The sequence below is a fragment of the Schistocerca nitens genome, chromosome 6, assembly GCF_023898315.1.
Source record: "Schistocerca nitens isolate TAMUIC-IGC-003100 chromosome 6, iqSchNite1.1, whole genome shotgun sequence".
NCBI lineage: Eukaryota > Metazoa > Arthropoda > Insecta > Orthoptera > Acrididae > Schistocerca > Schistocerca nitens.
In genome coordinates this window covers 456,709,021-456,722,637 of record NC_064619.1, presented here as the reverse complement: position 1 = coordinate 456,722,637, position 13,617 = coordinate 456,709,021, and the positions used below count along the sequence as shown (strand labels likewise).

General features: G+C 40.7%; 1 protein-coding gene across 1 annotated transcript in view; it reads left to right on the top strand.

Annotated features, from left to right (window-relative positions):
- LOC126262354 (DNA-binding protein P3A2) overlaps window positions 1-13,617 on the top strand; it is a 130,017-nt gene that overhangs the window by 77,376 nt on the left and 39,024 nt on the right. The window contains exons 9-10 of the mRNA XM_049958930.1: window positions 9,766-9,903; window positions 13,117-13,234. Of these exons, the coding sequence (XP_049814887.1) occupies window positions 9,766-9,903; window positions 13,117-13,234 (256 nt within the window). The remainder of the gene's footprint in view (window positions 1-9,765; window positions 9,904-13,116; window positions 13,235-13,617) is intronic.

The following is a 13,617-nucleotide window of genomic DNA, read 5'->3' as shown; positions in this document are numbered from 1 at the left end:
TAATGCGATCTTCATTTATGCAGATGGCTCTAAGACCAATGACGGTGTCGGGTGTTCTTTTATTGTCGGGGCACACAGTTTCAAATATCAGCTCCATGGCCATTGTTCGGTCTTCACAGCTGAGTTATTTACCCTCTATCAGGCTGTTCTTTACATCTGCTGCCACCAACAGTCTGCTTGTGTCATCTGCTCTGATTCGCTTAGCGCCATCCAGAGCCTCAGTGATCCGTATCCGGTTCACCCTTTCATGCACTGGATCCAACGCTCTCTTCAGCAGCTGGCGGCGGACGGTTCTCCGGTTACCTTTATGTGGGTTCCTGGCCATGTCGGTATCCCTGGGAACGAAGCTGCAGATGCTGCGGCCAAGGGTGGTGTCCTCCAGCCTCGGACAGCTTCTTGTTGTGTGCCCCCATCTGATTTTAGCAGGATCATTTGTCAGCGCATTTTATCGCTGTGGCATGCCAATTGGTCTACACTTACTGAAAACAAACTTCAGGCCTTGAAAACTCTCCCCACGGCTTGGATGACCTCTTCACGCCCTTCTCGGTGGGAGGAGGTCGTTTTGGCCCGGCTATGGATTGGACACTGCCAGTTCAGCCACCGCCATCTGCTGACAGCTGCGCCGGTGCCGTTCTGCCCATGTGGGCAAGTGCTGATGGTACGCCACCTTTTAATGTCCCGTCCGAATTTTAATACACTGCGCATTGATCTTGGCCTGCCATGTACTCTCGATGAAATTTTAGCGGATGACCCAGGAGCACCTGCTCGCGTTCCTCGTACAGTAACTGACATCATACCTTCTTGACCTGAAACACATGGCAGAGCAAAACTCCTTATCCTTCCATGCACAAGGCTTTGAATCATACAGTGTTCCATTCACTAAATGACAGTTCTGCAATGCTTTAGCAATGTGTTGAGATGCAGTGTGTGGACTCAAAAAAATCCATAATCAAATACTTCAACACCTTAGCAGTTACATCACGAAACACACACTCTGGTTCTTTAATACAGGGTTGCCTTATATTCTCAGATTAAACTAATTGTTGCTGTTTAATAGAGTATATAAGGGTACATTTATAGGGGCCATCTTAAATTTTCCTCAGATGAAGCTTTGCCTGTTGAGGTCACATGCAGATTTATTTTGAATAATTTGAAAGGCCAGGGCTCGTCGGTAAATGGCACTCACGTTCCAACAGGCTCAAGATTTCTCGATACGCCAAAGCGCTTGTGCAGTATCAACATCACTCGAACAATAATATGACATTGACTTTCATGGCACTAGTGCAAGAGATATGCAAGAAACTATCAAAAAGCTACTACAACAGTCTATTGCTCTGAGTAAAATTTGACAATTTTGTGAAACACAGGAGGAGATAGAATTTAATGCTATCATCTAACAAGCTTTTGTTGCATTGGAACAGGTTTACAACTCAAACATGTATGGATACCATATACAAACATTAGTGTCGCTTTTTAAGTAACGGTAACATTAAAAAATGGAAATGTCCTTCAGACAACATTAGTTGATTCAGAACACAGACCAATATTTTATTTGGTTATGAGGGACTGATTTACTAACTGTATCACAATGAGAAATTCAGTCACTGTTCGTGTATTAGAATACCAGGTAAGGACATTACCAGTTTTTAATCAGCTTTATAACGTAGTGGTGTCATTCAGTTGAAACAAGAAGGAAACTCAATCCAGAATGAAATGTTTAGCAAAAATGTGTGTATGAATTCCTAAGGGACCAAACTGCTGAGGTCATCGGTCCCTAGACTTATACACTACTTTAACTAACTTATGTTAAGAACAACATACACACCTATGCCTGAGGGAGGACTCGAACCTCTGGCAGGAGGGGCCGCGCAATCCGTGACATGGTGCCTCAAACCACGCAGCCACTCCACACGGCTGTCTAAAAAAAGAAATATCATATTAAACTGACTGTAATTGTTATAGTGAGAATAAATTACAGTGGCAAGACTTGTCATGGAGGTAGTACCAACAAGCGTCACTAGATTGTAGGATGAGTGAAAGTTCAAGAATGGGGCTGAATCGTACTAGCTTTCTTTTAGTTGTGTAGTAGTTGTTTTTACATATGAGCTGCACATTAGAAGATATTGTGGTCTGTTTTTCACAGCTGCTCAAGCTCAGCACTACAGGAGGGTTGGAAGGGAACAGTGACACAATCTTGGCTGAGAGCTTGGATAATTCCAGGTAGGGGAGCGGTGAGTAAGCAACAAATTTCATGATATTGCCAACTGTGGTAATCTGTACCACATACTTTGGCTTATTATGAAAATGTATCACATTTAAACTGCAGTTTGCCTGAATCTATTTGTAGTCGGAATTGAAGTGACTTTAGAATTGGACAAATACTCAACAATAGTAGGTAGTTTCTCCAGGAGACAGTAAAGTCTAAATAGGGGCCAGTGGCTTTGTTACGTACATCTTGCTACTATGTTGTCAACACTCGCTGGGTCATGTGACGAGAATGAAAGGGGGTGTGTCAGTTGTTTCTACAGAGCCAATGAGTGAGTGACAGGCAAGTGATATGTTTGGAAGCAAGAGATGGTGTAATAGTATCATGTCAGTATACAAGTGAAATCCAATATGTATTTGAAGGAAGAAGAAAAAGAGGGAGGGGGGGTTGTGTCAATAAAATAGTTCATAATTTTGATTAGTCACAGTATTTTAAAAATAATTTTTTTCTCAAGGAGCCTCTTAAAAAGTGGGGTCGTCTTATATTCAGGGTCATCTTATACTCGAATAAATATGGTATTATTCCTATCCTGAAACAGGGAAAAGACCCTAAAATTTTGGCTGATTCTTGCCCAGTCTTGCTAACGAACTGTTTGTGTAACTTATTTAAAAGAATGGTCGATCGACTCCTGTTTTGGTGCCTGGAAGTCGGAGGACATTTATTGCATTTTGAGCATTCCGGTCCACCACAAACCAACAGATTCATCTCAGATCTACAGTATGCAGTTCTTTTTCCCATTGCCAACATATGATCGCCTTTGATCTGCAGAAAACATTTGATACCACCCGACACCATCACATTGCTTACAGTGCTGCTATCCATTGTATCAAGAATTTCTCCTCCCTTCAATTGTTTCAGGTCCAGATAGGTTCAGCCTTCGACATACTATATGTACAGGAAACTAGGGTCCCTCAGGGGTTGGTTTTGAGTAACTCCCTTCACAATCACCATCAATGGAATAGTGACTGCAGTGGGACTTAGTCTAACCATCACTATGTGGACGATCTTTGTCTGTATCACAGCTCTGCACCATTGTGTACCGCAGAATGTATACTTCAAGTGGCCACATGTAAGGTATATAATTGGGCCTTGAGTCTTGGATATCAATTTGTTTATACAAAGACGTGCATTATTCACCTTCGTAGCCTGAGGACTGTGCACCTGCACCCAGAACTTTACTTCAGTTACCAGTTATTAGAAGTTGTTGAAACTTTCTGATTTTTAGGCCTTTTGTTTGGCATCAAGTTAACTTTTGTACAAAAGCTCAGCTCAGTTTGCACAAGGAAGCCTAATGCCCTCAGATTTCTCAGCAGCACCTGCACCAATTCTACAAAGCTCCTGTCTAAATTACGTGTGTTTCGTTTATGGCTTGGTAGTACCATCAGTTGTGAGTTTGTTAGAACCTGTCCAACATAGAGTATTACTCAACTGTTGCTTTGCAACCAACAGTTCAGACTACGTACAGAATACCCAAAAATGGGTAGACCAGCAGAGATACAATTGGAAGCTCTATGCAAGGACCTCTGACTGCCGCATTCATCTGTGTACATAAGAGCTGCCTCTTGACATTCCTGTGTGCTTTTGCACATGTAAAGGGGTCCGAGAAGTATTCTTTGCCGAGTGCATGCAGCATATACACTGCAGGATTGGTTGCCATGTCATAGGCTTTGCAGTTCATTAAAACTCTCCCTGCTTATTGGATTTCTTGAGACTCCATAAGCTGCATACAGTGCTACCCAAAGAAGTTTTGTTTGCTTACATCCAAGACCTACAAGTTTTCTCCACAGCTCTGGAATGATGGCAACATTCATCTGGACCCTGAGGCATGTGGTTATTCCAGGAAATGAACTCGCTGACAAATTAGCTAAAGAAGCAACTGCATGAGACAAACTTGAACTCTGAGTATCTGGCACAGACCTACAATTACAACTGCGATATCAAAGTTTGAAAACCTGGGATATGGAGTAGCAAGCTACTATGCCCCTTAACAAACCGAGATCAATCAAAGGCACCACCAACATGTGGCATACTTCTCCCCAGATCTCTCAGAATGATGCCATCATACTATGCTTACTGTGTATCAGCCACTTCACACTTGTCCGCAAGTTTGCATCAAGAGGACTCCCCTTATTACAGCTTGCCAAAACCTTGTTTTGATGCCTAGAACCATTTATGAAATATAATGCAGGTTTATGAATAGTTCTCTTTGCACTATTGTGGCATGCATGGGTGGACCTGAATGCACCACTTAAAATCCATTTTCTCAAGACTGGAGACGCATATAAACCACCAACAGTTTAAAGAAAAATTAAATATGTTAGCTAAATTTCATATGCAGCAGTATATGATGTAATGTGCACCAAAAGTGAAAACATAGCAACCCCCCCCCCCTTTTTTTTTTTTTTTTTTTTTTTTTTTTTTTTTTTTTTTTTTTTAAAAAAAAGATTCCAACCTATTTGAATTTCATACAATGTATTACTTAAATGCAAAATATCACAGAAACTATGACCGTTAACAAAATGATGGGCACTTTATAATGAAGCTGACACACAAAGCTATAAATAACAAAAATCTGATTTTTTTACTGAATAGTTTCTGTAATATTGTTCGAGAAAGATCACCAGCACGCGTGCCTTGATTTTGTCAGTGCGGACCATCATTAACTGCCAGTGCTGGCAAACAGTGTCTTGTACAGTTTGGCTCACCAGCAGGCTCTTGTCTGCACCATTTGGTTCCACCACATGGCTGCCATTGTGTGCGAACATGAGGATATTCACTGCACTGGTTCAAATAGCCTCACTCTGTGCTCTGCTGGCTGTTTGGGCCGAGCGATTCTAGGCGCTTCAGTCCAGAACTGCACTGCTGCTACAGTTGCAGGTTTAAATCCTGCTTCGGGCATGGGTGTGTGCGATGTCCTTAGGTTAGTTAGGTTTAAGTAGTTCTAAGTCTAGGGGCTGATGACCTCAGATGTTAAGTTCCATTGTGCTCAGAGCCATTTGAACACTGTCGCCTGGTATGCAGGTAGCCTGCTTTCTGTGAGTATGCACACGTACAAGCCACCAATACCATCGTGCATACTTAAAAAACATTCAGTGTGATTTGAACACATTTCAGTAATGTAACTTTGCAGGATGATAATGATAACATGTTTTATGACTAGGATGTTAAGGAAGTTCACAGATATGTGAGTGGCTCAGACTTCTTAAGTAATAGAACCCAGTATGTTGTCCTCAATGGCGTAGGTTCCTCAGAGAGAAGGATATCATCAGGAGTGCCCCAGTGAAGTGTGATAGGACCGATGTTGTTCTCTATAAACATAAATGATTTGGTGTACAGGGTGGGCAGCAGTCTGCAGTTGTTTGCTGATGATGTTGTGATGTGCCGTAAGTTGTTGAACATGAGTGACTGTCGGAAGATACAAGATGACTTACACAAAATTTCCAGTTGGTGTGATGAATGGCAGCCAGCCATAAATGTGGAAAAATGTAAGTTAATGTGGATGAGTAGGAAGATAAAATCTGCAATATTCAGATACAGTATGTCTAGTGTCCTGCTTGACACAATCAAGTCATTTATATATCTGGGTGTAACACTGCAGGGCAACATGAGATGGAACGAGCATGTGAGAACTGTGGAAAGGAAGGCAAATGGTCAACTTCGGTTTAAAGGGAAAATTTCAGGGAAAGAGTGGGTCACCTGTAAAGGAGACCACACGTAGGACACTGGTGCAACCTATTCTTGAGTGCTGCTCGAATGTTTGGGATCCTTACCAGGTCAGATTGAAGGAAGAAACTGAAGCAGTTCAGAGGCGGGCTGTTAGATTTGTTAGCGGTAGGTTTGAACAACATGTAAGTGTTACGGAGATGCTTCAGAAACTATTCTACTGCCACCAGCATACATGGCGTGTAAGGACCATGAAGATAGGATACAAGAAATTAGTGCTCTTACGGAGGCTTACAGATAGTCGTTTTTCCCTTGCTCTATTTGCGAATGCAACAGGAGGGGAAACGGCAAGTAGTGGTACAGGATACCCTCCACCACACACTGTACAGTGGCTTGTGGGTTATCGATATAGATATAGAAATACTTTAATATACAGTTATGAAAAGTGTAGTAGTACTACAGGCTTTCTAAGTACCACTTCTCTGAAATCTGATTATATGAAAGGTCTGTTTGTTGATATAGTAGGAACCAGATTTGTATATTTTGTAATGTAAAACTAATGTTAATGATAAATCTTATGTCATATCAAACAATTCTCAAGCAGTAGTTCTATAGTTAGAAGAAATAAACCAATATCATAGCCCATTTGAACACCAAAGATACCTAAACCACAAAAATTACATAAATCATGTCGTTAATTAATGCAAATGGCTTACCATTTCAGTTGTTTCTCTTATAATTGACTTAAACCATCAACACTTGCAGGCTAAATTTTTATCCACCACATTTATCTCTGAATGGGCAAATTATTCTTCTTAATTCAGAGGGACTGTTTTTGGGAAATTTAATTCCATATCAGCCAGGGTAACACTGTAATTGTCTAGTGACTATTATTCATAGTTTTCTCAGTATTGGGTGGCTTAATATTTAGAAACTTTTCCCTTAAAGCGGCATGTAAAAAGTGGCCAAAGATATGGACACTTTCTCCTAAACTTGTCTTTACTCATATTGGTTTATTTATTCTGTATAAAAAAGAACACATTGCTTAATTCCTGAATGTAATTTAATGTAAATTTTAAACCATACAATAAGTGTTTAAAAAAAAGTCTCTTAACACCATGCTGAATTTATTACAGCACATGTAAAATCTCAAAATTAACCATGAAATGGTACAAAGCAGTCAATACCCGAGGCCCCTTCACAGGGTTTGCAGATAATGTTAGACCTTTTGACAACTTTCTTTGTGGTTCAGTAAGTACTTCTGCCTCTACCGCTGACTGGTAAATTATTCCCAACATCAGTAAATTTTCGCAATGATTTTAAGCTTTGCCACTTGTCTTTTGTATCTTGTAACTTGAACTTGTTACTGCAACATTTGGTCTTCTCCCTTTCAGTAGCCTACTGCAATAACTTTGTCAGCTCATCTGTGAGCAGCTTACAGAATTTCAAAATGTGTTATCGACTTTTCTCTTAATGTTGATAGTTGCGTAGTTGTCTTGTATATAATGTATGAGTTCACAGTAGCAGAATCTATGAGAAAAAATAACAGTTTCATCCACCATCTCCTAAACTTAGAGGAAATAGAGTAGAAAGACATAAGTTGATGAAACTGGTTGACACTCCCCATGTATTTGTTTTTATCATGTATACACAAAAGGCATGGAATGTGCTCTTTCTCCCCAGACTTTTTCCTCCTCCTGCCAAACGTCAGTGCATTTGGATTGTGAATATTTGATCCAATTACAAGACATTTTTTGCTTTTGTCCTTCCATTTACAGACTGCTAACTCTCCTGTTGAAACAAAATGACTCTTTCTGACTATTTTTAGGTAAGTGTCTTTGCACAAATATGTTTTGGGTAAAATTTTCTGTTTATCTTCGTAGTTCCATGTGCAAACAGGCGTCAGAGAGAGAGAATTTTGAAGCAATGGTATAGGTGGATGGGGGGGGGGGGGGGGGGGGGAGGAATCTGAAGACACAGTAACCATTTCACTGGAACACATTTGTCAAGCTCAGCACTACTCCTTCACCCAAGGTAAACTTATTAATTTTTGCACTTTTCCCTTCATATACCTCATATACTAACAAAACCCTGTTTTTGCACAAGGCAGTGCTCCATAACTTGAAACCACGCTATACAGTCTTCAGGGACGTATTATTTCACAGAGGTCCTATCTTTGAAACCTACCACGCACTCGTCTACAGACCAGTATCTACTATGATTGAAAACACTGTTGTAAACTTTATTAAGATTTTTTACCAACAACCTAACTTTGTACAGCTTGTCAAAGTGTTGGCTACCTCTTTGTGGCATTTTTTCACTGCCATTGAGGTGACAGTTTCTTATAACTTTGAGAAATCCCTTAAGTGACATTACCTTAGAAATTCTTGGCACACTAAAATCGTCATCAGCTGACTAGTATAGCTTAAAACTTGGTAAAACATGTTACCCCATCACTTTCAGAACCCCAAGGAAGGCCTACAGTTCAGTAACAGAAATATGTAAATCAACACCTCTCTGTTGATCATACAAACTGATCGTCATTGTCTGATGACTACCTTGTGCTGACACTGGCCACAATGATATTGTTGACATTGTCCGCATCATTGTCAGCTTCTAAATCAGAGTTGAAAGGCTGATCATCACTGCTCTCTACAAGAGGGCAATTTCTGCCTTCATCACTGAGGTTCTCCAGTTCATCTGCCGTATAATTATTTCTGGACGCTCTATGAGAAAAATAAATGAGAACTTAGCCTTCAAATAACATAATTGTATTACACATAACACTAGTCATGTGTAACAACATGTAATTTGACACAAAATACATGGAAACTCACAACATGAAAAAGTAGGTGTAAAGTCGTAAGGCCTTAATGCGTCAAGTAATTTATTTGTTCCCATAACTCGTTAGTGCAGAACGTAAGAAACAGTAAGCAGCCAAAAGTTTACCTCTGACACTAAAGTTGTTACTGCAGTTTGATTAGAGAACAACACAGATATTTTCATAAAGATTAACACTTGACAGAACATAAATCAGTTGTTTACTCTTTTATGAATGTAAAACTTGAAACGTCATAACTTTCATGAAAATGGTGTCTGTGTAAATAAAATATCAAATAATGTGTAAATAAAGAGTCGGCTCCATGGTTTTGAACATTTTCTATGAAACATTGATGAAAGGCAACACCCCAAATGGCGGAATGAACATTGAACAAATAGTTAGCCACGTTTCAGGTAGGTGGCAGCACTAACATTGAACAAATAGTTAGCCACGTTTCAGGTAGGTGGCAGCACTAACTAGTGAAAGCTGTCCTCAACAAAAGTGGCTACATATTTGACCACAGAATGTTTGGCTACAGTATTTTAGGCAATAAGGTTCAAATCTAATGGTTACGTACAGAGAGATTCGAGCATAATGGAAGTGTCCAAATGTTTAGCCACCATCTGTTAACAACAGAACCATATCAAATATTGTGAGTGTTAAAGGGTTAATGGATTTGGTCTGTGTAAATTCTGAACCCTTCATATGTGCAGCATCTAAGAGTTAAGGATAGGAGAGAAGGGACAATACAGTAGACATGTAGACAGACCTTGGGGGCAAAGGTGTTTCTATCCCACAAAGCTACCTTATACTTGAAACAATGTTACGTCAAATTGAAAATATTTGATTAAATGTTCACACTATACTGATAATTACTGATTAATAATCACTGTGTTCAACAATCTTGTCAACATAATACTTGGCCTTAGCTCACTGAACGATTCTCCAATGACATATTTAACATTATACCAGCCGCATTTCTAAATTTTAAATTATTTAAATGCTTACCTTACAGGTGACAGCGCAGTATGCTCCAGCAGTTCTGCAGACAATTAGCAATGCAGATGGTACAGTCTCCATCATCCAGGTGGACCCAAATAATCCTATCATCACATTACCTGATGGTACAACTGCTCAAGTCCAGAGTGTCACGGTAAGCTGTTTGTAGATAAATTGATGTTTAACCTACAAAAGCTGGATAAAACCCATTGCTGAAACTGCAATGGTGCTATAAGCACTGCTAGAGAATTCTCAGAAAAAAATCTATTTGTTGTTTTTAAAGAAGGGTTTACAGACATGAGAAGTCGCATATTGCTTTCATATCTATTACTCCGAAATCATCTTCATTTTTACCATATAAGATTGAATGACGTTTGTTTGATGAGAAATGGAATTAGACAGCTGCTGTGGTAGGAGAGCAAGCACCCATGTCAGTATGGCAAATAGTGTAGTTCAGCATTTCACACAATTGAGATGTCGGAGCTTCCGTTAGCCATCATTGATGCACTCCAGGGCACAATGGCCATCACATATTGGAGCCCTAAGAGTTCATTGTTTAAACAATGGAACATCCAGGATGTAATGTAACAGTATTATGAAAAGGATAGTTGCTACTCACCATATAGCAGAGATGCTGAGTCACAGAAAGGCACAACAAAAAGACTGGCAGAAAATTAGCTTTCAGCCAACAAGACCTTTGTCAGAAATAGATTCTCTCTCTCTTACACAAACACACACACACACACACACACACACACACACACACACACACACACACACACACACACACACAGTCTTGGGGAGAGACAGCAGGGTATGAGTGGGGGACGGCAAAGTGCTGCTCGAAACATGCAGGGACGAGGTGAAGAGCAGGGCATGGGAGGTTTGATGGAGGGCATGTGGGAGAGCAGGGTAACAGGAAAGGAGGGAAGTAAAAAGACTGGATGCGTTGGAGTAGAGGTGCTGAATGGGATCAGGGAAGAGGCTACATAGGTAAGGACAATGGCTAACAAAGATTGAGGCCAGGATGGTCATGGGAACGTAGGATATACTGCAGGGACAGTTCCCACCTGCACAATTCAAAAAAGCTGGTGTTGGTGGGAAGGGTCCACACAGCACAGGCTGTGAAGCAGTCATTGAAGTGAACACCATCTTGCTGGGCGGCATGCTCAGCAATGTGGTAGTCCAATTGTTTCTCGGCCACAGTTTGTGGGTGGCCATTCAGTTATCATGACCACATAGAATGCAGCACATTGCTTGCAGCTTAGCTTGTAGATCACATGACTGGTTTGATGGGATAGGTGATGTTAGTAACTGGACTGGTGGTGGTGGTGGTGGTGGTGGTGGTGGTGGTGGTGGTAGGGGAGGATGTATGGGACGGGTCTTGCATCTAGGTCTGTTACAGGCATATGAGCCATCAGGCAAGGTTTGAGAGCAGGGGTTGTGTAGGGTTGGACGAGGATATTTTATAGGTTCTGAAGGTAGCAGAATGCCACTATGGGAGGGGTGGGAAGGGTAGCGGGTAAGACATTCCTCATTTCAGTGCACGACGAGAGGTAATCAAAACCCTGGGTGGTACCGAATCACAGGGGAAATGCTTCTTTGTGGCTGGACGGTGGGACTACGGGAATTGTCAGGTGTTGGAAAGATAAGGCATGTGTATTTACTTTTGTACAAGGTTAGGAGGGTAATTATGGTCTGTAAAGGCCTCTGTGAGACCCTCGGTATATTTTGGAAGGGACCGCTTGTCACTACAGATGTAACGGCCATGGGTGGCTAGGCTCTTTGGGAGGGACTTAGCGGTATGGAATGGGTGGCAGCTGTCAAAGTGGAGATATTGCTGCTGGTTGGTAGGATGATAAGGACAGAGGTACTGATGTAGCCATCTTTGAAGTGGTCAACATCGAGTAAGGTGGCTTGATGAGTGGAGTAGGGCCAGGTGAATTGAATGAGGGAGAAGGTGTTGAGGTTCTGGAGGAGTGTGGATAGCGTATCCTCACCCTCGATCCAGATCACAAAGAGGTCATCAGTGACTCTGAACCAGGTGAGGGATTTGGGATTCTGGATGTTTAAAAGGGATTCCCTTAGATAGTCCACGATTAGGTTGGCATAGGAAGCTGCCATGCGGGTGCCCTTAGCTGTACCTCGGATTTGTTTGTAGTTAATTGCTTCAAAGGAGAAGTAATTGTGAGGGAGGATATTGTTGGTCATATAGAATAGAAAGGAGGTGGTCGGTTTGGAATCCATCGGGCATTGGGAAAGGTAGTGTTCAATAGCGGTAAGGCCATGGCCATGAGATTCATCATGTCCACTGTATGGTGAGCTCTTATTATTTGGTACTACTGGTTTAATCCAGTGTGAGCTATGGTGGTGTCTCTGTAACATCAGTTACCAAAATCTGTAGTGTAATGCGTCATTGGTAGCATAGAAATTGATGTTACAGCATGGGATAGCAAATCCAATTACTGTATTCAGAAGTGTAATTTCAATACTGTGGTATCAGTTTCAAACAGTGGGCAGTATTCAAAGAACAACACAACAAGGTCTTGTGTGAGTAACTAAAATCTGACAGTTCTAATAGCTTTTTGAAATAGTTGGTAGAATGTGAATCATTTTAAGTGACGCATCTTGCAGAGGCAGGACACGGATTTATTTGCAACTGTCAGCAGTAAAAATTATGTCTTTGCCTACTTTATGGAACTCGTGTTAACAGAACAATACTGAGAAACTGATGCATTAGACACAAGAACATCGTGGGTATGAGCTCTGCATAGGGTTGAGTTTTTGTACTCTGGTGATTTCTAGCTTATCAGAGCTTTGCATGAGATGCAGCAACTTTTGTTTGTGAATGGATCCGTATTTTGATTATATAAAGTGTTGGGAGTATCTGTGGTAATCTACACAAAACTAAGTGGTTTTAGAAAGTGCAGAGATGATAATCTGACTTTTACTCTACCATATAGTAATGACATTTGTAATTCTGTATTTCTTACACACAATAGTGCTCATACACATAGTGCCTCGTTGATGGAATTTGTAATGCAAAGAACTGTCAGTTGATAATTGTGGCTGCCTGAGATTACTTGAAAGACAGTTTACAAGTAGGGCATCTCTTCCTACAATTTTCCTAGGAGAGTGAAGTAGTCTATGAAAAATTTGTCAGCAAAGTCATTAAGCCTTGTGTCATGTGTGTTAAACAGTTTTGGCCATCTGTAGCCATCAACCTGTATTTTCAAGGATGCTTAATTGTTTTGGACACTGTAAAAAATTGCCCAAAATCCAAGGCTTGATTGTTACCTGGGCGTTACAGTCAAAGAATTAACATTACAATATTGGATTTCAATTAATTGTTGTGTTCTGGTTGCAGGCTCTGGCTGAAGTTGGCCCAGGTCAAGGTGAAAATGTGGCTGTGGACCTTAACAGTGTAACAGAAGCCACTCTTAATCAGGATGGCCAGATCATTCTTACTGCAGAGGATGGTCATGGTGAGCATCAACACTAACTGATGGTTTCCATTCTTACATCTGATTTGTAGTGTAAAGTTTAGTGGTCGAGAGTGAGTTACAGGTTAATTCTTATAAAATTCTACTCATTAAAAACAAATAGCACCTTTACCAGTTCTGCACCAACGGGTTCATCATCAGATGGCTCTTCACATTTATTGTTTCATAAATTGTGCTCCACACAAGATATTGACCAGTTTTGGTGTCGGTGGGAGTTTTTTGGGATGGTGATGTGAAACAACTGCAACTCTCTTGGCAAAACAGATAACAGAAAGAAAACTATTTTACTTTCGTCTGATCTAATGATGATCTAAAACAATGTTATCAACTTGTTAAGATACGAACTATTTTCATTTTGTGATACT